We start from the raw sequence: 25,439 nt of genomic DNA on the forward strand, positions 1-25,439 counted from the left end.
GTGAGACTAACGGTGATATGTAACGAGTCAAAACGGGTAATATCTACTAGCGGTATAATGGTATAATTTCTTCTTTTATCTTAAAATTATTCAATATGGATTAATATTAATAAACTATATTTAAAAAATCAAAATAGTGTTTATTAGAATTTCTTTGTTTATTAGAATTAAACAGATAAATAATGCTTTTGAAAGCAAATTTTACAAACAAAAAAATAATATAATTTAAAAAATATTAATACATAAAAAATTAAATAGAAAACAATTAAAATAAATTACAAAAACGAGTTAAAAACATATATTTAGCCAATATCTTCGGTTTCTCGTTAAGAATAAGATCTAATGCCTGTGTTTCAACCAGGAAACATGTAGACGACATGTCGTTCTTACAGAAAGAATACGACCCAAGTCCAAGCTCAATTCCAAGTTCTATGAGTGCCTGGAGGGGAAAAACATGTCGTTCTTACAGAAAGAATACGACCCAAGTCCAAGCTCAATTCCAAGTTCTATGAGTGCCTGTAGGGGAAAGGTCGATATAACAGACTTTGACGCAACAAAGCTGTTGCACATACAGTTATTTCGAGTGGAAACGAACCTGTCAACAGAGAGTTTTTTTTGGGATCAACCTACATTTTACACTTCAATGAATCTTAATATTGGTTAGTGTACTCGAAATTAATTAAATAATAATTTATTTTTTTTTTCAAGAAGAAAATATAGGCAATGTTTGCATATATCTAAAATTGAAATCTCATTTCCCGTTTCCAATAATTGATTAAAAAAATAGAAAAAGAATTTTGTAGCGAAGGTGGAGCCGTATTTTGTAATGAAAAGGGTAATTTTGCAGTTTCTCTGAAAATAACTATATGAAACTGTGGCGTCAAAATTACAGAGGAACAAGAAGAAGAAGAAGAAGAAGAAGTAACAATGGCGCTACGAAGACGAGTTACGGCTGTGGAGAAGCCAACAGATAGGCAACGAGTTCGCTCCTCAAAAGTAAGGCGCTTTCTAGGTTTCTTTTTCTTTGGCTGAGTCGATGGAATCGATGAATTACACTTTCAATCTCGTGGTATTTTACACTTTTTTTTTTCCCCTTTTACTCTTCTTATCGAAATGAAATTCAACTAAGCTGCGATTTGGATATAGAAGCCGAAATCCGGATCGGAACTTCCGAAATTCTGTGGATCCATACCTAACGACGAATGATTCCAACAATTGGAGTTTGTTCTTCTGAATCTTTTTCTTTACGTAGAAAGAGTTGATTGTTTCATCTCGAGTAGATGGATGGAGTTTCTCTCAACACTGATCCTGTGGGCGATGAGGAGGCAGATTATTTTGAGATCGAAGGGGATTCTGTACTTGCAGATTATGTTGATCAAACTGGTATGTTTCAAGGAGAAAATCCCCTTCCTCCTGCTGTGGGTATGGAGTTTGAGTCTTANAGATGCGTTTTAAAACTGTGAGGCTGACGACGATACGTAACGGGGCAAAGTGGACAATGATCTTCTAGTGGTGGGCTTGAATTGTTATAAATGGTATCAGAGCCAGACACCAAGCGGTGTATGTCAGTGTGGACGCTAGGTCCTTAAGAGGGTGGATTGTGAGATCTCACATCGGTGGGAGAGAGGGATGAAATATTCCTTATAAGGGGTGAAAACCTCTCCTTACCAGACGTGTTTTAAAATCGTGAGACTAACGGTGATATGTAACGAGTCAAAACGGGTAATATCTACTAGCGGTATAATGGTATAATTTCTTCTTTTATCTTAAAATTATTCAATATGGATTAATATTAATAAACTATATTTAAAAAATCAAAATAGTGTTTATTAGAATTTCTTTGTTTATTAGAATTAAACAGATAAATAATGCTTTTGAAAGCAAATTTTACAAACAAANTATGAGGATGTGTACTACTTTTACAGTTGCTATGCAAAAGAACAGGGATTCGGAGTCCGAGTTAGTAACACTTGGTATAGGAAGAGTAAGGAAAGGTACAGAGGAAAACTTAGCTGTAGCAGTGCAGGTTTCAAGAAGAAGAGTGAAGCGAACCGACCGAGACCAGAAACAAGAACTGGCTGCCCTGCTATGATAAAATTTAGGTTGATGGACACCAGAAGGTGGAGAATAATTGAAGTTGAGCTTGATCACAATCACTTAATCAACCCAACTAGTGGAAAGTTTTATAAATCTCATAAGAACTTGGGTGTTGGAACCAAAAGATTGTTGCAGTTAGATAGTGCTGAAGAAGTGCAAAAAGTTAGACTATTTCGAACGGTTGTAGTTGATGCTGATCACAATGGATTCTTGGATGTTGATGAAGGAGAATTTGGAAATAGTGTTGATGATTCCAATCAATTGANCATAAAAAATTAAATAGAAAACAATTAAAATAAATTACAAAAACGAGTTAAAAACATATATTTAGCCAATATCTTCGGTTTCTCGTTAAGAATAAGATCTAATGCCTGTGTTTCAACCAGGAAACATGTAGACGACATGTCGTTCTTACAGAAAGAATACGACCCAAGTCCAAGCTCAATTCCAAGTTCTATGAGTGCCTGGAGGGGAAAAACATGTCGTTCTTACAGAAAGAATACGACCCAAGTCCAAGCTCAATTCCAAGTTCTATGAGTGCCTGTAGGGGAAAGGTCGATATAACAGACTTTGACGCAACAAAGCTGTTGCACATACAGTTATTTCGAGTGGAAACGAACCTGTCAACAGAGAGTTTTTTTTGGGATCAACCTACATTTTACACTTCAATGAATCTTAATATTGGTTAGTGTACTCGAAATTANATTGAAGTTGAGCTTGATCACAATCACTTAATCAACCCAACTAGTGGAAAGTTTTATAAATCTCATAAGAACTTGGGTGTTGGAACCAAAAGATTGTTGCAGTTAGATAGTGCTGAAGAAGTGCAAAAAGTTAGACTATTTCGAACGGTTGTAGTTGATGCTGATCACAATGGATTCTTGGATGTTGATGAAGGAGAATTTGGAAATAGTGTTGATGATTCCAATCAATTGAAATTTAACGAAGGTGATGCTGTAGCTGTTGAAGATTTTTTATGTCAAGCACAACTGACAGATTCAAATTTTTTCTATGTTGTGGATCTCAATGAGAAAGGATCTCTGATGAATTTGTTTTGGGTTTCTTCAAGGTCGAAGGCTGCGTATAATTATTTTGGTGATGTTGTGTACATTGACACATCATGTTTAGCAAACAAATATGAAGTCCCATTGGTTTCAATTATTGGAATAAACCATCATGGGCAGTCTGTCTTATTTGGTTGTGGTTTACTTGCCATGGAGGCAGCAGAATCATATATATGGTTGTTTAGAGCATGGCTTACCTCTATTCTAGGACGACCTCCACAAGTAATCATTGCAGATCAATGTGTAGCGCTGCAAATTGCTCTTGCTGATGTCTTTCCCAGAGCTTCTCATTGCATTTCTTTATCTGATATTATGAGAAAAGTTCCACAGAAGCTAGGAAGCCTGCTCGAATACGAAGAAATCGAAACTGCAATCTGTAAAGCAGTTTACCACTCCTCAAAGCCAGAACAATTTGAGGCNTATTTTTTTTTTCAAGAAGAAAATATAGGCAATGTTTGCATATATCTAAAATTGAAATCTCATTTCCCGTTTCCAATAATTGATTAAAAAAATAGAAAAAGAATTTTGTAGCGAAGGTGGAGCCGTATTTTGTAATGAAAAGGGTAATTTTGCAGTTTCTCTGAAAATAACTATATGAAACTGTGGCGTCAAAATTACAGAGGAACAAGAAGAAGAAGAAGAAGAAGAAGTAACAATGGCGCTACGAAGACGAGTTACGGCTGTGGAGAAGCCAACAGATAGGCAACGAGTTCGCTCCTCAAAAGTAAGGCGCTTTCTAGGTTTCTTTTTCTTTGGCTGAGTCGATGGAATCGATGAATTACACTTTCAATCTCGTGGTATTTTACACTTTTTTTTTTCCCCTTTTACTCTTCTTATCGAAATGAAATTCAACTAAGCTGCGATTTGGATATAGAAGCCGAAATCCGGATCGGAACTTCCGAAATTCTGTGGATCCATACCTAACGACGAATGATTCCAACAATTGGAGTTTGTTCTTCTGAATCTTTTTCTTTACGTAGAAAGAGTTGATTGTTTCATCTCGAGTAGATGGATGGAGTTTCTCTCAACACTGATCCTGTGGGCGATGAGGAGGCAGATTATTTTGAGATCGAAGGGGATTCTGTACTTGCAGATTATGTTGATCAAACTGGTATGTTTCAAGGAGAAAATCCCCTTCCTCCTGCTGTGGGTATGGAGTTTGAGTCTTATGAGGATGTGTACTACTTTTACAGTTGCTATGCAAAAGAACAGGGATTCGGAGTCCGAGTTAGTAACACTTGGTATAGGAAGAGTAAGGAAAGGTACAGAGGAAAACTTAGCTGTAGCAGTGCAGGTTTCAAGAAGAAGAGTGAAGCGAACCGACCGAGACCAGAAACAAGAACTGGCTGCCCTGCTATGATAAAATTTAGGTTGATGGACACCAGAAGGTGGAGAATAATTGAAGTTGAGCTTGATCACAATCACTTAATCAACCCAACTAGTGGAAAGTTTTATAAATCTCATAAGAACTTGGGTGTTGGAACCAAAAGATTGTTGCAGTTAGATAGTGCTGAAGAAGTGCAAAAAGTTAGACTATTTCGAACGGTTGTAGTTGATGCTGATCACAATGGATTCTTGGATGTTGATGAAGGAGAATTTGGAAATAGTGTTGATGATTCCAATCAATTGAAATTTAACGAAGGTGATGCTGTAGCTGTTGAAGATTTTTTATGTCAAGCACAACTGACAGATTCAAATTTTTTCTATGTTGTGGATCTCAATGAGAAAGGATCTCTGATGAATTTGTTTTGGGTTTCTTCAAGGTCGAAGGCTGCGTATAATTATTTTGGTGATGTTGTGTACATTGACACATCATGTTTAGCAAACAAATATGAAGTCCCATTGGTTTCAATTATTGGAATAAACCATCATGGGCAGTCTGTCTTATTTGGTTGTGGTTTACTTGCCATGGAGGCAGCAGAATCATATATATGGTTGTTTAGAGCATGGCTTACCTCTATTCTAGGACGACCTCCACAAGTAATCATTGCAGATCAATGTGTAGCGCTGCAAATTGCTCTTGCTGATGTCTTTCCCAGAGCTTCTCATTGCATTTCTTTATCTGATATTATGAGAAAAGTTCCACAGAAGCTAGGAAGCCTGCTCGAATACGAAGAAATCGAAACTGCAATCTGTAAAGCAGTTTACCACTCCTCAAAGCCAGAACAATTTGAGGCCGTCTGGGAGGGTATGGTCCAGCAGCACATGCTTGGAGATCATAAATGGCTCCAAGCGATTTACGAGGATCGGAGACGGTGGGTTCCAGTTTTCGTGAAGGATGTGTTCTTGGCTGGAGTGTTGTCAATACAATCCAGTGATACAGTTTCATGTTTCTTTCAAGAATATTTGGGTGTGCATACTTCTTTAAGAGAATTCCTTGCGAAGTATGATCGAGCTTTACAATCACGTTATCAGCTTGAAGCTTTGGCTGATGCAGATTCAAAAAGTTCGAGTTTCATGCTTAGATCAAGATGCTATTTTGAACTGCAGATTAGTAAATTGTATACCAATGAGATACTTAAAAAGTTCGAGAGGGAGGTGGAGGGAATGTATTCTTGTTTTAGCACCAGAAAGTTGAATGCTGAGGGGTCACTAGTGACATATATTGTGAAGGAACATGTAGAAATGGAGGGAAATAGGAGGGATGCAAGAGACTTTGAAGTTTTATATAATGAATCTGAGATGGAGGTCCAGTGCAATTGTGGCCTCTTCAACTCCAAAGGATATTTATGCAGACATACATTATCCGTTCTTAACCAGAATGGTATCGAGGAAATCCCGCCTCAGTATATCCTTCCACGATGGAGAAAAGACGTGAAAAGAAGCTACGTTCTTGATTATAGTTGCAGGGGTATTGATATTAACAGCCAAATTCACAGGTATGACAACTTATACAGATCCATTGTGCAAGTCATTGAAGAAGGGAGAAAATCGAAAGAGCGATACGATATCGCAATACAGGGAATCAATGATATACTGAGCAAGCTTCGTCTTGGAACAAATCCTTCCAGTTAGTTTGGAGATGTAAGGCTATGGAAATGGGGGAGAGACATTAGAGCAGAGAACTGTACTTTGGGACTGGTTTTGTTTTTGTCCATATACTTCTAAATATCCAAATTGAATATCTATATGAACCGTAGTATTATTTCATGGTCATAATTTTTATTTTTTTTAGAGGAAGTTTAAACTTTGGATCATTTGATAAAAGAATATATATGTCCAAACTAGGTAGACAAGATAAGATTTGAAAGCTATTTTATTACTATTTATAAGTTGTAGAAGAATAAAACATCTATTCCATTTCAAAAATCTTCCACAGGCTGTGCAACATAGAAGCCATATGTTGCAAGTGAATGTGAGGCTATATGNAAAAAAAAAAAAATTATATATATGAAAGTAAATCAGAAAGTAAGGATGCTACGCAATTCCTGTTAATCCCAAAAAATCATTTATCTAAATAAAAAATCTAAATCTAAACTCCAAGAACCTAAATCTCCCTTTTCACAATGGCATCAGACATCTCAGTAGATGGGGATGGGGATAGTAATGATCCATACCGTAACCAATCTCTGGTGCAAATGAGGGCCTCAAGTATTGCCGGTGGCAATGACCTTCGGTAGCTATCAATTCTTTGGATTTCAGTGTCGAAAACTGAGTCATGAGGAACGGTCGACACAGGCATGGACAATATATCATAGGCCATTTTCGACAGCGTAGGATACCGATATCTGTTTAGTCTCCACCAACTCAAAACGTCGAACTCTTGTGATTTGGGAAATAACTCCTCCTCCAAATAACGATCTAACTCCGATTTTGTTTGCTCGTTTTCAGAGATCTCAGAAATATATACATCAAAATCTGAGAGCCCATCACCTGTTGTAAGATATATTTCTCCCTGATGTTCTTCCTGATGTGTCTCATTTATGGAGATATCGATATTCCCGTCTTCTCCAAAGGACTCTGATAGAGTAAGTGTTTCCATGGTGTACTGGAGGAAAAGATCACGGAGACCATAGTCAACAATCCTGGTCCAATCCTCTTCATTCTGAACAAACACTTTGGAGAAGATAAATTTAACAAGCTTCAATTTGTACCTTGGATCCATCACCACTGCCATTGCTAAAACTAAGCAACTATCGTTCCAATATTTATCAAACTGATCTTTCAAAGGCTTTGTCATGTCACGAACAAGTGGATCCTGGCTCATGCTTGCATTAGTAAGCTCTGTTTGAATTTTTGATACTTCTGGGAAGAACACATTTGCAGTTGGATAACAGGGTGAAGTTAAGATGTTAGCCACATCGAAAAAGTACTTCAAATATGTGCAAAGAGTTTCTGCAACCTTCCAATCATCTGTTGATATACTTAGTTCATTACTAGGATCAGATTCTTCCAAGTACGAAAAGACTTCTTTCAACTCACAGGCTACTGTCAACATATGAAACGTTGTGTCCCATTTGGTTTGATTATCAATTGAAAGCTCCTTAGTACAGGGTACTTGAAGTTGGCCCTTCAACTCAAGGAACTTCTCCTCTCGGACAAAGGAGGTTTTCACATACTTCACGCTTTCACGAATCTTCCATACAACTTCACTCATTGACGACAGTGCACTCTGTGCAAGCTGACAAAGAACCTGAGGTAAGCAATTTCCTAACAATAACTGACCATTAAGGAAATTTGGGTCATTAGCAACTAAGAACGTTCTAAAATTCCTAGCAAGGGTATCGCTTAAAAAGGACTGATCAACTGTGAAGGCAAAGACGCGTCCATCCAATCGCCAATTAGATATGCAAGTGAGGACAGCCAGATTTAGAGCATCATCCTTAAGAGAGGGTATTCTAACAACATTTAGCATCAGACAATGTGAGTTCCAATTATTGTCAATGAAATGTCCTTTCAAGAAGACATAGCAAGTGGTGTCACTCGAAATCCAAACATCTAATGATAAACTTATTCGACTGGGAATTCCACACACAAAATTCAAGAGGCTTTCTTTTTCTCTAAGGTATATGGATGTACATTCTTCTTGTACTGTGGCGTAGCTCATCATGTTGAACTGGGGTTGAAGGCTTCGGACAAAATCAATAAAACCCGCCTGCTCTACCATGTCAAGTGGATACTCATGCATAATAATCATTATGGCAATATCATGGTTACAGCGATTCTGATCAAAGGGAATACTCACAAATGTAGGAGTTGCTCTATAGCGTTTTCTAGGTGGATTGGCAGCATTCCCATTAGTGAAGGTGGTAGGAGAACTATTAGACTGATTTCGCTCACGGCTTACAGGGCAAATTCCCAAAGCAATGTGACGCTTTAAATGGCTGGTGCCTGCTAACTTTGAACCAGTAATGTAAGCAAAAGATTTATTGCACTGGTTACAATAGGCTCTGATACATCCATCTTCAACCGTTTGAACAGTGAAATAATCCCAAACAATAGATTTCTTCCTTCTACGCTTATTTGGCTTGTCAACAAGTGTTAAAGGAAGATCCGGTGTCATCGAAGTTGTAACACTGCAAGAAAAACAAAAAGTTTACACTAAAAATTCATCATACACAACGTTCTTTATAACTTATCCTCCGTAAACATGCATACGTATGCCACAATTTAGACGTACAAATTCACTCTAGATTATAAAAAGAAGTAAAAACCCCAATGCACATAATGCAACAGCAATCAGAAGAAAGAAAGAAATAAAGAAAGAAAAACAGATAAGAACCCCCACCCAACCAGTGCCCTGATTTTAATCACCCAATTCCAGGAAACAAATTCGAACTTTTTCCTGTTTTCTCTAAGCCCAAAACACGAAAGTCCATCCCACGAACATAGTCGACGTCAAGCAACAAAGACTGTTTAATAATTAACCGAACTCGAAGACTCACAGTCACAAATTTCAATGCAAGCACCAACTCCGATGACTCGACAAAACGCCGATAAACCCCAAACAGAGAAAACAACAAAACCAAACCTCCCCGAAAAACTTCGTTGAATCAATTCTAAAAAAAAAGCGGCAAACAAGAAAAAGAAAGAAAGAAAGAAAGAAAGAAAGAAAGAAAGAAAGAAAGAAAGAAAACATACCAAGACTGATGAATTTGGCTATCAATTTCCCCGTCATGCAACTCCATCACAGAAAACCAGAAAAGAACTTCCGTTTGCTGTGTTCTTCCAGGCTTGGAAAAAGTTAGAAAAATACGAAGTTACAGAGAGTTTGAAAAGTTGGCGCAACGTCTGTCGAAGACGAAGCAGTCTAATGGGCTTTTGCGGTTCAATGTTCAGAGCTTCATAAACCCTAAAGTGGACCAAAGGAAACAGAGGATTAAACAAAAAGAAAGGAAAGAAGGAACTAGGGCGAATTGGACCGGACGTGGGCTATTTATAGGTTTATTTCAAAGACTAAATCTCTGTGGTCAAGTTTTTAGCCCACCTCCAATTATTTAATCTCAACCGTCCATTTTTTCCTTTTTTTTTTTTTTTTGTTCTGAATTTAAAGATTATAGGAGCTTTAGTAAAGTATTAGGTTAAAGTATTCAAAAAAATATCTTCCAATTTTTTATTTGTACAAATCTTAAAATTTTAAAATATTTCAAAAATATTTGAAATAAAAATTTGTTAGAATATTAAATTGATAGCAGATACACTATGTCTGGGAATATTTAGATTTAATTTAATAATAGAGATTTCGCCAATATATATATATATTATAATACACAGAGATTATAAATATAATATTGTATTAAATAAAAAAAATCTCAATTAATCACTTTAATTTTTTTTTTTTTTTAGGATTTGCAATTTTCACAAGAACAAGAAAGGCATCACAAACTATTTGAAGCTTCCAAATAAACCTAATGGAAGAAATAATAAGATCGTTTGGGAAGAAATCAGTAAAATTTGAAGTTTGACAAATACACTACAAAATGTAAAACTCTATATTTATTAGTTGACATAGAAGCATAAAACATCCTTATTCCATTCTAAACATTTTAAACATCTTCAACAAAGTACAAGTGGTTGATGATTAAGGGGAAGGTGAAATTCCCGAGTCGAAAAAAGGGTAAAAATAATTAGCTCGAACCGTCGCAAGTGAAACCATGCTAGAGAATAAGTGTATACATATTTGTCCAATGGCTTAATCAATCCAGAGAAAGAGTTGTTGTCGTCGTCGTCTTCTTCCTCCTCTTCCACGTAGAACATCAGTCAGTATTTCCACACAATGCTGCAACACAAGACCGACCCAATTGCTGGAGTAATAGATAGAACTCGAACCAACTTCGAAACAAAGCTCTACTTGTCTCCACCTCCAAACATCCCCATCATATCTTTGTTGGAACCCATTTGCTTCATCAAGCTCTGTAAGCCACCCATCCCGCCAATTTGCTTCAAAATCTGGGGAGGAAGGACCTTACTCATATGCTGTGCATTCATGTTTCGAGATAGAGCGCTCATTTCGCCCTTCTTTGGGATCTTCAGCCCTTTCATCTTGCTCCATACCTTGGCGAGGCGTTTGTACTCTTCCATCATTTCCATTACTTCCTGAATGCGGCGACCTGAACCTCGTGCTACTCGCATCATTCTTGACTCGTTCATGAGCTTCGGGTTTGAGCTATCCAATTCTGTTAAAATAATAAATCCATGTATCAGTCTCACAATCATCAAATTCAATAGACACCGAGGTAGCAAGAAAAAGAAAGGCAGAGCATATGGATAGCTTTTGCTTGCCTTCATCAGTCATTGAGTCCATCATAGTCATGTAGCGTTTTAGTTTCGCTTGGCTTTCCTTTTCACGCCCTTTTGGCATCAATTCAGCACTAAATCCAGGAAGCATTGAAAATACCTAAACAGACCATTTCTTAGAATAATGCTTATGTCTGTTTCAAGAAGTCGTTGATGTAAAGAAAGACTGCAACCAGAGAATTAAAAACTTGACCACCCAATCAGCGTATAGCAAGTATTTAGAGCAGAGGTTCAAATTCCATGTAAATACACATTATCTCAATTATTTATAACGCGAAATTTGCTAGAAAGAACTTGTATTGCTAGGACAGTTGCAGATCTGTGAATAAAAATGTGAAGCAAAACATATTCTAAACTTGCTTAAGCGATGTTACGATGCGTTCCTCTATAAAGTATCTATTGCAAGAAACAGGCTGTATTTCCAAGATTTATGTCAATATCATTAACCTTAGCAGTGTAAAGTTTAGAACCTGAGGAACGGTTTTTACTATGCTGAACCTCTAAGTGACACTACTACTCACAAATCTCCCTCAGAACTTCAAAAGGTTAACCTACTTTTTTTTCCAAATGTATGGGAGAAACAAATAATAAGATTAACGGTATATTATATCATGTCAGAATAATACCTGGCTAATTGGACCCATCTTAAGCAAGTTCTGAAACTGCTCGTACATAATTCTCAAAGTAAAATTTCCTTCTGAAAGCTTTTGCAAAAGCTCTGGTTGCTGATCCATTGGCACGACTTCATGAATTTTATCCATGAATCCAGACCAGTCTCCCATGCCTAAAGAAATAAAACAATCTGGTAATGAACAGAAAACATGCAATAACTGAAGCCAACACGTTCAGATTCAATAGACAAAGCACCTAGGAGACGGCTGACAAATGGTTTAACATCAAAAACTTCAAACTCATCCATGTGTTCTCCAGTTCCAATGAAAATGACTGGACTCTTTGTTGCTGCAACACTGCAACCATACGTAGAAAACAAAGAGATTTAGCTCAATGATTCACCATTCATCTATACATCTTTCATATGTAGAAACATTAAAATAGGATGCAATGAACCCAGAAAAAAGAGAGCTGCAAGTGTGTAACAGATTTTGACACAATATCCTCCTAGCGTCAATTGGACTAAGCTATTTAACGTGACCAAGCACTTGATCAAACAATAAATCCAATGAATATCTACAGATATGTTCCATAAGGCTCAAAAACTACCAAGATAAATAAAGCTTTCGCAAAACAATCGGCATGGAGTTTCCAACTTTCATTATGGTTTTTCATCCCAAAAAAAGCAGGAATAAACAGCCTTGAAAACTTACGCACTAAGAGCACCACCTCCCTTTGCGTGACCATCCATTTTAGTCACAATCACAGCACCAACTGCAACACTTTGTTTGAATGCTTGAGCTTGGTCAAATGCTGCCTGACCAATACTGCTATCCATAACAAATATAACAAGATCTGGTTTCTGGACAAGGCAAAGAACAGTCAGGAATTTTCACAAGATAATCAAATGGCCATAAAAAAATAAGTACAAGAAAATTACCGTTGCTTCAGAAACTTGCCGCATTTCTTCAAAAAGAGCAGCTTCTTGTTTGTGACGCCCACTGGTATCAACAATTATGAGATCACAATTTTCTTTCTTGAATCTCTCCACACCTTCCTCCGCAATTTTTACAGGATCTGATTCCATGTAACTACAAAATGGGGAAACAAAGAATAATGGATATACTGAATGACACCTTGATGAATAAATCAAGCACACTTCCGAAACAAAGAAAACTTAGTATAAAAGTAAAAACTAAAAGGAAAAAAAAAAAAAAAAAAAAAAAAAAGAAGGAACACACACACATGTATATACATATTTCTGTTCCAGGATATACCTGGAACCATAAACTCTAAACATATCTCCTTCTATACCTCACCCGCCACCAATACCAACCAAATTACAAACACGCTAGAAGAAAGAAAGCTAAGAAGTCCAATACTATCAAACACAAGAATCAATACATGCAAGGAAGTAGTTTGCTCTTAGCAAGAAAAGTTCTAAAGAGGACAACACACTAAATTATTAATTTGGTAAAACTACCCCCTCACATATAGTTACTATTCCTTTCAATAGAACCATGTTTCCATGATCATAGAAATGCACAGTCGAGTCAACTCAATAATATATAGGTACACTACCTTCCATAAAAGGGAATCTTTGCTTTGGTTGCATTCTGCTTCAATTGATCAAATGCACCAGCTCTGAATGTATCTGCACACACCAAGNACGCACTAAGAGCACCACCTCCCTTTGCGTGACCATCCATTTTAGTCACAATCACAGCACCAACTGCAACACTTTGTTTGAATGCTTGAGCTTGGTCAAATGCTGCCTGACCAATACTGCTATCCATAACAAATATAACAAGATCTGGTTTCTGGACAAGGCAAAGAACAGTCAGGAATTTTCACAAGATAATCAAATGGCCATAAAAAAATAAGTACAAGAAAATTACCGTTGCTTCAGAAACTTGCCGCATTTCTTCAAAAAGAGCAGCTTCTTGTTTGTGACGCCCACTGGTATCAACAATTATGAGATCACAATTTTCTTTCTTGAATCTCTCCACACCTTCCTCCGCAATTTTTACAGGATCTGATTCCATGTAACTACAAAATGGGGAAACAAAGAATAATGGATATACTGAATGACACCTTGATGAATAAATCAAGCACACTTCCGAAACAAAGAAAACTTAGTATAAAAGTNAAAAAAAAAAAAAAAAAAAAAAAAAAAAAAAAAAAAAAAGAAGGAACACACACACATGTATATACATATTTCTGTTCCAGGATATACCTGGAACCATAAACTCTAAACATATCTCCTTCTATACCTCACCCGCCACCAATACCAACCAAATTACAAACACGCTAGAAGAAAGAAAGCTAAGAAGTCCAATACTATCAAACACAAGAATCAATACATGCAAGGAAGTAGTTTGCTCTTAGCAAGAAAAGTTCTAAAGAGGACAACACACTAAATTATTAATTTGGTAAAACTACCCCCTCACATATAGTTACTATTCCTTTCAATAGAACCATGTTTCCATGATCATAGAAATGCACAGTCGAGTCAACTCAATAATATATAGGTACACTACCTTCCATAAAAGGGAATCTTTGCTTTGGTTGCATTCTGCTTCAATTGATCAAATGCACCAGCTCTGAATGTATCTGCACACACCAAGGCAGGCTTCCAGCCTTTCTTCTGATGATAATATGCATACTTCGTACATGTTGTGGTCTTCCCAGACCCTGTATTTTAGAAAATTTAAAAAGTATAGAGTAACCAATTACATGTAGAAAAAAGTGAAAAATGGTAAAAAGAAAAATATGGATTTCACGAATCAAACAAATATAGTTCAACAAGAATGAATTATAAGAGAAATCCTTTTTCTAAACAAACATATAACTAAAAGTCTTTCAGATGCTCCATCGTGAATAGAACAGCTCCCAGATGGTAGCTTTAGACTTCATCTCGTCAAACTCAAGTAGTGACGAATGATGATAACAGCAACTAACCCTCATAACTCTGAATGTCCAAACGCCACATTTAAGTGGATCAATAAATGAGTACTGAAGAAAACAATCTTACAGCTGACATACCTTGCAAACCAACAAACATGATAACACTAGTTTTTCCTTTCTTTGGCGTAAAAGAAGGCTTCCCAGGATCAAGCATTTTGCACAATTCATTAAATACAGCCTACACAGGGAGAAAAGGAAACCTCTTAAAACGCAGCTTACCAATGAATAGTATACAATAGGTAATTTTTAAAATAGGTGAGTGAAGAGACCAACAAAACGAGTAAAGTTGTTCAGCATGGTTTTATTATCAAAAGTAGTAAAAATGATGAGGGATATATCATCTTCAAATGCTGATCATTGGGAATTAGCCTTGGTTAGCTGTAAACATCAGTTACTCTGTAAAAAAGGGTTTGGGAGTGTTGCAATCACCTTCTTTGTCCATTTCAGTTTTTCTTTTACTACCTCCAACTAGTTTCCTCTTTAATCAAAAAGTCACACTCTTGAGGTTAACCCTCTCTTTCAAAACAAGAATCCCGCAGAACAATGATGCCCACGGAAGTACTAACCCACCCAGTTATCTCTACAACAGAATACTTCGAAAATTTGGAAAGCCGAACAAAAATTGCAATAGCAAACGTTGAAGTACACAAATCCTAAAATATGTCAAAGTTAAAACTAAGTGCACTCTGAAAGATTTTTCGTTTCCCTTAGCTTCTCGTAGTACATAATCAAATATGTGGACAATTTCGAATGTCAATGAGCGCTAAGATACAGCAACAAAAAAATAAAAATAAAAATAAAAAATAAAAATAAAAACTAGTCTTAAATTCAGCTGCAACTCTTGCGATCAACTTTAGTTTCATAAAACACTAAATCATAAAAACAAAACATAAGAATTCATTGGCCATGACGAGAAGATGGAAAATAAAAACGACACATACTTGTTGAATGATCTTGCGCTTATTATGACCGGCGGCGAGGTCATCCAGATTGACAATTTTCTTGATATTGGTCTGCATGTCACGGACAAGCTTGAATTGGACATCGGATTGAAGAAGAGCGCGGGTGATCTCGTTGAGACATTCGTTCAAAACCTTCTCGTCGATGACCGTCGCATTGCTCATCTGCTGGAGGGCACGGGAGATGCTCCCTCCAAGCTGTGCTAAAACCATCTTGGCCGATTGTTCGAAATCTGAATTCGAGTTGTTGATTGATTGAGCGAGCTTTTGGAGCAGGGTTCCGATTTGAGGGTTTCAGAGAATTTACGACGTCCTTCTCCGCCTTTCAGAGTCCGATTTGGAGTAGTAAAAATGGAAAGTATGATTGTCGACCAAAATGCCTATTATTATATTATGCGCCTGCCCGTAGAGGATCCTCGGTTTATTTACTTGAATTTCAGTTTTGTTTTTCTTTTCTTTTCTTTTTCTTTTTCTTTTTCTTTTCTTTTTTTGGGGTCTAAATAGTACAGATATTTGTTCTAAAAATAGTATTATATAATTATGTGCTTACGTCATAACCAAAAAGACCGAGAGGGACAATAGCGAGCGGATGAGGAAAACAAAACAACAATCAACTCGAGTCGCATCAACCCGCAATCAACTCGAGTCGCATCAACCCGCAATCAACTCGAGTCGCATCAACCAGTGTCAAAAATCGTATTAGAACAGGAGGAAACGTCGCCATAATACTTTGGGTTTCGAATTTGCTATCAATTTGATAAAACGATAATCGAAGATGATACTCCACACAACTTTTAGGAGTACCCACAATTAAAGAGTAATCATTTGAAAATTCACGAGTCATCGGTTTAGTATCTAATCTTTTTGGTTTGTGTCATCTACTCGAACAATGAACTAAAGTTTTTACGTCTAATAGATTCTCGAAGTTTAAATGAAGACGATCCATAGACGAATCACAATATTTCAACAAAATCCCATTTATGAAGAAGTTAAAATCATTTTTGTTTAATAATACCTTGAAAAGCTACAAATGAATATTGAGTCTGCAAATGTAACTCTAACCATTATCATTATAACAAGTGAGACATACAAAAACTTGGCTTGAAGATGCCTCAAGAAAACATCTCCAGAAAATGGCCAAATAATGTCTTTGAGCCATTATTGGATAGCAGTAAAATCATCATCTACAGCCGATGAGGTCAAACGAGAACTCGTAAAGATTGTTCGCTTTCAACCGAGCCAAATTTTACACGTGGGGCTAAAAGTTATCTTTCAGCCATTTTAGAGCTCCATTCGCTACAGACCTGCAAGTTCCACATGCTTATAAGTAGAGGCAACAGCAAGCTATCACTTTGACACAAGTCTTTGTAAAACTTAAGTTTATGGTGCATTCAAAATCATTAATCATGAACACATGATTCCAGAATGTTCAATCAATTCAGACCTTCAAAGTAAACAAGAAAAGAAACAATTTTTGAGAACTCATAATCCAAACATAACTTCAAGTTTTATACCACCAGGTTTTAATTCTTCCACCCTACGTGTTGTTAATCCCCAGAATATGATAGTTTAAAGAGACGAGACCAGTAATTAGCGATATATATGCAAAAACGATGGAAAAAGTAGGCGAGGCAAGGCGAGCAGTTAATCTTCACACCATGCAGTAGCAACACGTCATTTTGGATCTTCTGTTAAGACTCGAACATCCGAAATGACTCCAAGTAATCTAATTGGAATGGAATGAATTCATAATTTACTTTCCTAGGTCCATTCCCACCAAACAAACCCGAAAACGAAATGGGGCAATTGAAAGCACGTAAAAGAGAGAGAGTACCCGGCAAAATCTTGTACTTTCTTCCATAGATCGTTCGAGTCCCCATCATCAGTACTATTGGCAACTGTTTTGACCTCATCTTCTGTACTTATACCTGTAAATGCATTCACTTCTAAGAATTCCACTATTGAAAAGTGTGGATGAAAATGTTATATGTAGTTCTATTAGGAGATTAGGAAAACTTGCAGGAAAGATCTGTCAATATAGCTTACTAGTTGGTTGTGGTTGCGGTTGTGGTTGGGGTTTTGGGCGAGTTCTGAAACGGCTCCCGGTCCCAGAAGCGTTGTTCAATGAAGCTAACTCTTCAAGCAATTCTCGCTCTTTTTCACTGTAAACAAAAATAGACATTGTTAATACTTACCAAAAGATGAAGAAAAAGGCGAATCTAGAATGAATACACTTTAACCTGATACGATTTGGTATGGTTACTTTGATTGTGAATAAGTGATCGCCTCGAATCGATGGCTTATTCAGTTTTGGAACACCTTTCTTTGCAAGAACAAGAACATCACCAGGCTGAGTACCAGGTGGAATTTGTAGATCAGCCATTCCTTCAACAGTCTTTACCTGTATATCTCATATAAAAAGATTAAACCATATAGCAAAGCAAATTCAACAAAATGCATACATCATTTGTTAATGAAGAATAAAGATATAAGTAAAAGTCCACCTTGACAACAGATCCCATAATGGCATCCAGATAACTGATAGCAACTGTTGAGTAAAGATTGATGCCATCTCTTTGAATTCCAGGTATTTCTTCTACATCAAGATACACAAATAAATCTCCTGGAGGTCCCCTGGCAAACAAAAAAGCTACCTGGCTTACTTGTTTGAAATACTTACGAGAACTTAAGAATCAAACCTGGAAAGAAAGCTGGGCCATTTTCATTCACAAAATAAAGGAATCTCAAAGCCAATATAACATTTCAAGGACACGTGTTCGACAGATTCGTGCCTCGCACCCTAAAATATTCTAATCAAAAGTAAAAAAACTTGAGCTCATACCCTTTGGGTCCAGCATCACCTTCTCCTGCAACTCTTAGGATACTGCCTGCACTAACTCCAGGAGGAATTTTAACCTTGATGACTTTCTTAACACGGATGCGTCCTTCGCCAGAACACTTCCGACAGAACTCAGATATGACCTCACCATTGCCACCACAATTTGGACATACAGAAACCTGATCATAAGTATTGGACCAAACCGATCGGCTTTAAAGAAATACAAAACTATCTCTGATGAAGCATTCCAATCAAATCGAACGAAACAAAAGCCTCTCGTCCCAAAATAGAGTCGATGTAATAAGAACAATAATGTAGCAAATACAAACTAAATGAATTTTCAAACTTTGTCAGCTAGAAAGTTAGGGAAGGCAAAAGTCAAGTTTGAAAGCAACAGTGATGCCAATACCTGAGAAAACAAGCCGAAAGGTGTTTGCTCGGTTCTCATAACTTGACCTCTCCCTCCACATGTTGAGCATATCCTCATTTTGGAGCCTACCTTTGAACCAGTACCCAAGCAGACTTCACATGTTTCCAGATGGGACAGATCAAATTCTTTCTCTGATCCAAATATGGCTTCCGAAAATCCTAAATTGATGTCATAACTGGACTTGCAGTCATTTAATGTGAATTTAATGAGTTAAAGTTGAATAAAGAACTACAAGGAAATAATATTCTACTGATTGAAGACAGCCCGATAAAACACGTAATCAATTGAAGTACTTGTTATTCTAGTCACCTATTTGTTATAATTCTTTATTTTTTTAATATTCGGGAGTGTTTGGACCAGCTTGCGCACGCTTCGATGATTCTCCTAAGACAACTATATAACCCTACCATGACTTGAACTCATTCTCTCTAAGTCATTTATTATTGACATGGCTCTTATTGACCTCTATGCCAACCCATTGTGCTCGAATTTTTTAGTTGAAAATAGAGAAATTACGATATACAAAAATCAATGCCTGATGCTCTCAAAGTAGAAAAAGCCTAATCAAAGGCATTTGTAATGACAAGTGCACAGGTCAGAGTGGCTTGCAATGCCTCACCTATTGCCACTGGCAAACCTAACTGCGTCTCTATAAACCTATGTCCACTTAGTACCAATATCATTTAATTAACTACATAACTTTAAGCAAGAGGAAGATAAAGTGACAATGCACACCAACAAGTACTGTAGAAAATGATGATTTCCTGAAAATTTTATAAAATTAACAGGTCGCCTTCTAGATCTTATGGAGGTAGGAAATGTGTGGGGGAGAGAGGAAAATCAGGTTATAGCATGCCTTGTAAATTTTTCTCAAATCAACAAAATAAATAAAGGTTTTCCTCAGCATGACGAATCGTAATGGCATAAACATAGGCACATTGTAATAGCCCAAGCCCACCGCTAGCAGATATTGTCTTCTTTGGATTTTCTCTTCCGGGCTTCCTCTCAAAGTTTTAAAACTCGTCTGCTAGAAAGAGGTTTCCACACCCTTATAAGGAATGTTTCGTTCCCATCTCCAACCGATGTGGGATCTCACAATCCACCCCCCTTAGGGGCCCAGCGTCCTCGCTAGCACACCGCTCGGTGTCTGGCTCTGATACCATTTGTAACAGCTCAAGCTCACTGCTTGCAGATATTGTCCTCTTTGGGCCTTCCCTTCCAGGTTTCCCCTTAAGGTTTTAAAACGTGTCTACTAGGGAGAGGTTTCCACACCCTTATAAGAAATGTTTCGTTCCCCTCTCCAACCGATGTGGGATCTCACACATATCTACTTAAAATTTGTTAACAAATACTCCAATAGAAAATCTGTAACACAAAACAAACATGGAAATCAGCGAAGGTACAAGTAAGATTCCCTTGATTGAATCTAACTAACACAAGCATTGAAGGAAATATCACCCTGCCCCAAAACTAGTAGCAAAAAAATTGTACTTTTCAAGCACTTGTCATACTGTGACTCACCGTATGTCTTCACCCTTCGTAACAGTACTGCTACGGCGTGTGCGGAACCCAGTTGGATCCATACCGCCAAATCCTCCCATGCTTGGTCCAAAGAATGTCTCAAATAAATCAAAGGGATTAGTCTGCAACAACAATATATTGTATAAGCCCCAATATTTCTTGATGTAAAAATGCATGCATCAAGTAGGAAGCACGATTTCTCTAGCAAATTAGAGACGATATCAAATATCAACAAACCGTATAAGCACTAGATCCCCCTACTGTACTCTTCACTCCAGCTTCACCATATTGATCATACAAAGCCCGCTTCTTATCATCTGAAAGAACCTGACAGCATTGTACTTGAGATTCAAAGGACAATATTATAAGTGCGAAAATCAAAAGGGTAAAGTGCTTCATCAGCAATCAATAATGTCATAAAGTGAAGAAACCAACTTTTGAAATGATAAATTTGGAACAGATTGCAAATATAGATAGTGTTGAGGATTGTTGGGAGCGAGTCCCACATTGGCTAATTTAGGGAATGATCGTGTGTTCATAGGTAAGGAATACATCTCTATTGATATGAGGCATTTTGGGGAAGCTCAAAGTAAAGCCATGAGCGCTTATGCTCAAAGTGGACAATATCATACAATTGTGGAGAGTCGTGATTCCTAACAGATAGTTGAATAAGAACACGCCATAGATTTAAATATTGATATATTTGTAACTTGAAATGGAAGCTCTAAGAACATACACCACATGCACTATGATTAAATCTTTTTCCTCAACCATACCTCGTAAGCAGCACTGATCTCTTTGAACTTCTCAGTTGCTCCAGGTTCTTTATTCACATCAGGGTGATACTTGAGAGAAAAGAGAGAGAATATAAGAAGTCATGTTGGCAAGCCGAAGATTTACAAACCAAACCACTCCACAATGAAGCTTACAAAAACTCAGCTCAATCTGTATATTTCACAGCCCATATTCTAGAGAAACATTTAGAAAAGATGAAGCATTACGATCATCAGCTATAATTAACAGTATTGTAGTAGATTCAAATTATCAGTGATTGGCGATGCTCGAAGAGGTTCAAAGATGACATTGAGAGTTTAAACAAACAGAACCCATTTCCCAGAAACTTATTCCCGTATAGATGAAATTCTCAACAACTAACCTCCAGCTTCATCGCGATTACCAAATTACACCCAAAAAAACTTGAACAAATTTCGTACCTGACGGGCTAATTTTCGATAAGCGGCCTTAATTTCCTTGCTATTAGCAGACTTGGGGATCCCGAGAGTTGCATAATAATCCCCGGAAGCACAAACAACAACTCCCATGCGTCGTCTGGAAGAGGCCCTTTTATTAAATTGGGAATTGGGAGAAGAAGGAGAAGAATTAGATGAATAAAAATGCACATTAAGGAAGTTCCTGTGGAACTTGAGATGGGTTCCGCCATGGAAGAAGGAAGATGATGAAGCGGAAGAAGAAGAAGCAGAGAAACGCTCGGAAGGAGGAAAGGAGAGGGGAGAAGGAAGGAGGGAAAGAGACGAAGCGGCCATTAAAGCCTGTAGATAAGAAATGGGTATGATGGGAGTGTTAAACTGAGGAGATGAATGCGATTGTTCACCGTTTTGGTGGGAAATTTCCGCTCGCTTTGGAGACTGTGGGCGACAAGAAGAAGAAGAAGAAGAAGAGGATCGAAAGATGTGGTGTGATTTTTCTTGTTACACGTAATGCCACTGTTTTAATTGTGTTCATGTTGTTTTTATGAAATTTTAGGTCTTTTTCTTTCTTCCATTTTTTTTAATATATTTCAAACATTTATATAATTTAAGTCATAATTTAACAACTTGACATATATATATATTTATTTTGGATCCATTTAATTATAAAAATATATATGTAAATCCCAACCCAAATTTAGACAAGTATTTTACCCCCAATTACAAAGCTTTAACCCTTGCACTCAGAAATTTGTGAACAGTAAATAAATAGAAGCAATGTTTGTACTTATTTTCTGAAAAGATAATTTTTTTACTATTAACTTGTTAACAATTTATCTATTTAGGCAACAAATTTTTTACCCCAAACGTTAAGATTCAATCCTTGCTCGAGGAATTCATAAATAGAAGCAATGTCTGTAGTAATAAATAAATAAAGATTCATCCTTCACGAACGAAACCTAACCGTCATCATTCACGAACGAAACCTAACCATCATCATTCACGAACGAAACCTAACCATCATCATTCACGAACGAAACCTAACCGTTATTACTCACGGAACAAAACCTAACCATCATTATTCACGAACGAAAACCTAACCGTCATTATTCACTTGCAAACGATCCAAAAGTACAATTACTTCAACTTGTAATTTAAGAGCATAAACTTGACAATAATTTGATCTTCCACCACCAACAATCATCAAATTGAACAAAGGCTTTATTTGAAAAGCATGGGGAAACAATAGAAGTTACACAACAGAGCTGCGGTGGCAGTCACCATTCCAGGTTGACGATATGATCAAACTCAAATACAGAAACAAACACACACTGGTCTGCAATATCTCTATTCATAGGATGCTCCATTCCTCCCTGCTCTCCCCTTCCCTCATCTCTCATTCACGCTCTCTGCTACTACCTTTCTGCAACCAACAATTTTGATCTTTACACTGCTTTTTGCTAGAAGACATCGGGATGGAAGCGTCCGGGAATCGAGCTGCTTTGTTGAGCCTGCTTCAAATGCATTGTCAATGCATAATTGTTTACCTGTAACAACGAAAGCAACATAGTTCGTTTCCAACCGGTTAGAAAAAGTAGCATGAACATGAACATGAACATGAACATGTTTAAAAACTTTAAAAAGGTCTGCAAAAATACTAGGGAAGAGAATTGAAAAAGTTGTGCAGTTTATTCTGACCTCTAGCGTTCTCAGCTGCTCCTGATATTGAGATACCAACTGTTTAAGGTGCTGCAACTCTAGGTTCTTGTCCTCAAATTCCTTCTGACGTTCATGTTGTATGGCAACTGCTCGCTTAAGAATTGTATTTTCTCGTAGTAGTACTTCAATTTGTTCCTTCAGTTGCATGTTTTCCTGAGTAACAGTGGAAAAACATAAGTTTATAGCAATAGAATGTTTGACAAGTGAATGAGCCTCAACCAAATCTAACTGCTTTCAAATGCTCCAAAAGCCTACCAGTATTCCAAATTTGTTCCCCAAGGATATGGAAAGCTTATTGGAGTTGTGAGGATTACGATTGACATACCTTGTGGGAATTTTGTGCGGCATCAGCACCAGCACGTGCACTAATCGAGCTCTCTAAAGCCTCTAATGCTCTTGCTGCACGAGTCCTAGCATCATCTACACTAGTAGCACTCATCATTTCCCTTACAAACAAGTCAACCCATTCCCTACCATCAAGAGAAACACTGGTTGGTGCTGACAAATTCTCTGAAGCAGCAGGCTCCCCATTGTCAGCAAATGAACCTACAAATTTTTTAAACATACGTTGAATTATACATCTTTACAAGAAAGAAAATAAGGGAATGAAAGTTGTTGAACAGTGCCCTTAGTAGAAAAATGCATGAAGCAAGGTTCAACATTAATATGAAATTTTTGTTGAGAACAAATCATGCTGTGAGGCAGAGAAATAAATCATCAGACTAAAAAAAACCTCATTACAAACAAACCAGGGGCAATACAGCATAGAAGATTAGAATTCTTTTCACAAATTTATCTCCAGCAAAACGGAACTAGGGTTATTTTCCTGAGCATGTACCAGCCAATTCCGAAATATATACTTACCAAATCAAACTACAAACAGCAAGGTACATCATACTCCAAATGAGAAAAAAAAAAAATACATCATACTCTAAGAGAATGGACGTATGGTACTCTACATGAGAAATCTGTTTCTTGTTTATCAATCAAAACTTAAACCATCTTCCTCTAACCTGGACAAGGAACGGGTATGATTAGTAATCCAAACTAGGGACAATACGCAAGGGTGGCCCATTGGATCTCTTCCATGAAATAAGCATACATTATATTCCAATTGCGAACTATGTTTCTCAATTCTCATAGTTTCATCTAAAAGTTAAACCTTCCTTTCTTTGAACAAGGAATTCAATCATGAATTCATCATCATAATATAATTAAACTCATGAATAAACAGGAACAGGGAAAATAAACATGAAGCAACTCCTTCATTATTTAGCACCATGTGATACCTTGGTCCAAATTTGTCTCTGCTGCTGTAGTAGCAACAGGATTCTCAACAGTAGATCCCAAACACATGTTACTCAGACTTTTGATGGCAGCATCCAAGTCGTTGCCACATTCTTCAAGGACTCTCACAAGAAGCTGAAAGGAAAAAATTCAACCATGATCAAGAAAACCTTGGGGGAAAAATAAACTAGCAGTATCAAATAAGAAAGCGAAAGAGATGCATCACAAATTAAAACTGAATAGAAGCCCTCCAATTTCATTCTGCAACTTAGCCAATTAAGTTGATAAATTCACAGCCCAAAAACGCAGATAACTTCACTATTATATACAAAACGAAGAGAATAACACGATTTCCCTAAGGTTACACCTGCTTTCAGAAAATCCCAAATAAATTCATGTTATAACCCTATCAAGAAATATGATATTACACAGAAGCACCAAAAAAAAGAAAAAACAGGAAACCTCAGAAACAAACAGAGAGCGACAGTTTCTCAAATTAAAACGAAATTATATATTAAAAAAAAAAGGCATGGAAGAAAGAAGAAACCTGATGGTCCATTTGAGGAAACAAATTCTGTAGCTGATCAATAAGACAGGACGCAGCGAATCTAATCGGAGAAGTAGTAGAGGAGCAGCGGAGGCGCTTGGAAACGGGAGGCGAAGGCGGTAGTTCTTCAAAGAAAGATCTTTTGGTTCCGCACACCACAGCAGACATCGTCTCCCGGTTGTCGCTTGCAGAATCTAATTCCTAAAATTACCGTTCGTCCCCGAAGCAAACACCAATTCGAACACGATTGAAGGAGGAGGCGACGAACAGAAAGGGAAGAAATGTTAGGGCTGAAGAAGGGAGCTTTTGCTTGGGCAGGAGGAAAAAGGAAGAAGAAGAAGAAGAAGGGAACGAAAGATTTTGGTTTCTTTGGGGTTAGGTTTCTTATGGTCTCTTTGGCTTTTAAAAGAAGAGCGTTTATTGGGATTTTAAAGGGGTTTATATAAATGTTA

At 37.1% G+C, this 25,439-nt stretch overlaps 5 protein-coding genes across 9 annotated transcripts; 1 reads left to right on the plus strand and 4 right to left on the minus strand.

Moving 5' to 3' along the window:
- Positions 1–798: 798 nt before the first annotated feature.
- On the plus strand, positions 799–6,320 carry LOC111787541 (protein FAR1-RELATED SEQUENCE 6-like). 3 transcript variants are annotated; one of them, XM_023667533.1, is made up of 4 exons: positions 799–996; positions 1,147–1,439; positions 1,900–2,329; positions 4,759–6,320. In XM_023667533.1, the coding sequence occupies exons 2-4, from the start codon at positions 1,281–1,283 to the stop codon at positions 6,174–6,176; spliced, it is 2,007 nt and encodes a 668-aa protein (XP_023523301.1). In that variant the 5' UTR covers positions 799–996; positions 1,147–1,280; the 3' UTR covers positions 6,177–6,320. The 3 variants fall into 3 exon arrangements, with proteins under 3 accessions (XP_023523301.1, XP_023523302.1, XP_023523303.1); XM_023667534.1 differs by lacking the exons at positions 799–996; positions 1,147–1,439; positions 1,900–2,329 and adding an exon at positions 3,688–3,885 and having other exon boundaries at positions 4,036–6,320; XM_023667535.1 differs by lacking the exons at positions 799–996; positions 1,147–1,439; positions 1,900–2,329 and adding an exon at positions 4,180–4,272 and having other exon boundaries at positions 4,355–6,320.
- Positions 6,321–6,542: 222 nt separating this feature from the next.
- LOC111787543 (zinc finger BED domain-containing protein DAYSLEEPER-like) lies at positions 6,543–9,486 on the minus strand. Its single transcript, XM_023667540.1, has 2 exons — positions 9,243–9,486; positions 6,543–8,677 (listed from the first exon to the last, which is right to left on the minus strand). The coding sequence occupies exons 1-2, from the start codon at positions 9,287–9,289 to the stop codon at positions 6,649–6,651; spliced, it is 2,076 nt and encodes a 691-aa protein (XP_023523308.1). The 5' UTR covers positions 9,290–9,486; the 3' UTR covers positions 6,543–6,648.
- A 592-nt stretch (positions 9,487–10,078) lies between these two features.
- Positions 10,079–15,794, minus strand: LOC111788010 (signal recognition particle 54 kDa protein 2). 3 transcript variants are annotated; one of them, XM_023668143.1, is made up of 10 exons: positions 15,419–15,794; positions 14,556–14,655; positions 14,134–14,204; positions 13,092–13,174; positions 12,451–12,601; positions 12,224–12,372; positions 11,766–11,866; positions 11,525–11,682; positions 10,884–10,998; positions 10,079–10,777 (listed from the first exon to the last, which is right to left on the minus strand). In XM_023668143.1, the coding sequence occupies exons 1-10, from the start codon at positions 15,647–15,649 to the stop codon at positions 10,449–10,451; spliced, it is 1,488 nt and encodes a 495-aa protein (XP_023523911.1). In that variant the 5' UTR covers positions 15,650–15,794; the 3' UTR covers positions 10,079–10,448. The 3 variants fall into 3 exon arrangements, with proteins under 3 accessions (XP_023523911.1, XP_023523910.1, XP_023523909.1); XM_023668142.1 differs by having other exon boundaries at positions 13,092–13,160; positions 14,120–14,204; XM_023668141.1 differs by lacking the exons at positions 12,224–12,372; positions 12,451–12,601; positions 13,092–13,174 and adding exons at positions 13,182–13,330; positions 13,409–13,559 and having other exon boundaries at positions 14,051–14,204.
- A 619-nt stretch (positions 15,795–16,413) lies between these two features.
- On the minus strand, positions 16,414–21,954 carry LOC111788009 (chaperone protein DnaJ). Its single transcript, XM_023668140.1, has 11 exons — positions 21,441–21,954; positions 21,003–21,071; positions 20,464–20,553; positions 20,227–20,348; positions 18,685–18,880; positions 18,279–18,454; positions 17,941–18,070; positions 17,677–17,837; positions 17,483–17,598; positions 17,271–17,364; positions 16,414–16,740 (listed from the first exon to the last, which is right to left on the minus strand). Exons 1-11 carry the CDS (start codon positions 21,768–21,770, stop codon positions 16,695–16,697), a joined length of 1,530 nt encoding a protein of 509 aa, XP_023523908.1. The 5' UTR covers positions 21,771–21,954; the 3' UTR covers positions 16,414–16,694.
- Positions 21,955–22,512: 558 nt separating this feature from the next.
- LOC111789361 lies at positions 22,513–25,400 on the minus strand. The gene is made up of 5 exons (XM_023670112.1): positions 24,988–25,400; positions 24,443–24,575; positions 23,479–23,699; positions 23,133–23,306; positions 22,513–22,981 (listed from the first exon to the last, which is right to left on the minus strand). Exons 1-5 carry the CDS (start codon positions 25,153–25,155, stop codon positions 22,895–22,897), a joined length of 783 nt encoding a protein of 260 aa, XP_023525880.1. The 5' UTR covers positions 25,156–25,400; the 3' UTR covers positions 22,513–22,894.
- Between the last annotated feature and the right edge of the window lie 39 nt (positions 25,401–25,439).

This window comes from Cucurbita pepo, chromosome LG02 (genome assembly GCF_002806865.2).
Source record: "Cucurbita pepo subsp. pepo cultivar mu-cu-16 chromosome LG02, ASM280686v2, whole genome shotgun sequence".
Lineage (NCBI taxonomy): Eukaryota > Viridiplantae > Streptophyta > Magnoliopsida > Cucurbitales > Cucurbitaceae > Cucurbita > Cucurbita pepo.

Coding starts and splice junctions, on each gene's coding strand:
- LOC111789361 (XM_023670112.1), bottom strand. CDS start 25,155: ATGTCTGCTGTGGTGTGCGGAACCAAAAGATCTTTCTTTGAAGAACTA. Junction 24,576..24,987: donor TTCCTCAAATGGACCATCAG/GTTTCTTCTTTC, acceptor TTTTCCTTTCAG/CTTCTTGTGAGAGTCCTTGA. Junction 22,982..23,132: donor AGCAGCTGAGAACGCTAGAG/GTCAGAATAAAC, acceptor TCGTTGTTACAG/GTAAACAATTATGCATTGAC.
- LOC111787541 (XM_023667533.1), top strand. CDS start 1,281: ATGGATGGAGTTTCTCTCAACACTGATCCTGTGGGCGATGAGGAGGCA. Junction 2,330..4,758: donor GGATGTTGATGAAGGAGAAT/TTGGAAATAGTG, acceptor ATGAAGGAGAAT/TTGGAAATAGTGTTGATGAT.
- LOC111788009 (XM_023668140.1), bottom strand. CDS start 21,770: ATGGCCGCTTCGTCTCTTTCCCTCCTTCCTTCTCCCCTCTCCTTTCCT. Junction 18,455..18,684: donor CTTTCGGCTTGTTTTCTCAG/GTATTGGCATCA, acceptor ACTTATGATCAG/GTTTCTGTATGTCCAAATTG. Junction 17,838..17,940: donor TTATGGGATCTGTTGTCAAG/GTGGACTTTTAC, acceptor TGAGATATACAG/GTAAAGACTGTTGAAGGAAT.
- LOC111787543 (XM_023667540.1), bottom strand. CDS start 9,289: ATGGAGTTGCATGACGGGGAAATTGATAGCCAAATTCATCAGTCTTG. Junction 8,678..9,242: donor AGCCAAATTCATCAGTCTTG/GTATGTTTTCTT, acceptor TTTTTCTTGCAG/TGTTACAACTTCGATGACAC.
- LOC111788010 (XM_023668143.1), bottom strand. CDS start 15,649: ATGGTTTTAGCACAGCTTGGAGGGAGCATCTCCCGTGCCCTCCAGCAG. Junction 14,205..14,555: donor CATGTTTGTTGGTTTGCAAG/GTATGTCAGCTG, acceptor TCTAAAATACAG/GGTCTGGGAAGACCACAACA. Junction 10,778..10,883: donor GGACTCAATGACTGATGAAG/GCAAGCAAAAGC, acceptor TTATTTTAACAG/AATTGGATAGCTCAAACCCG.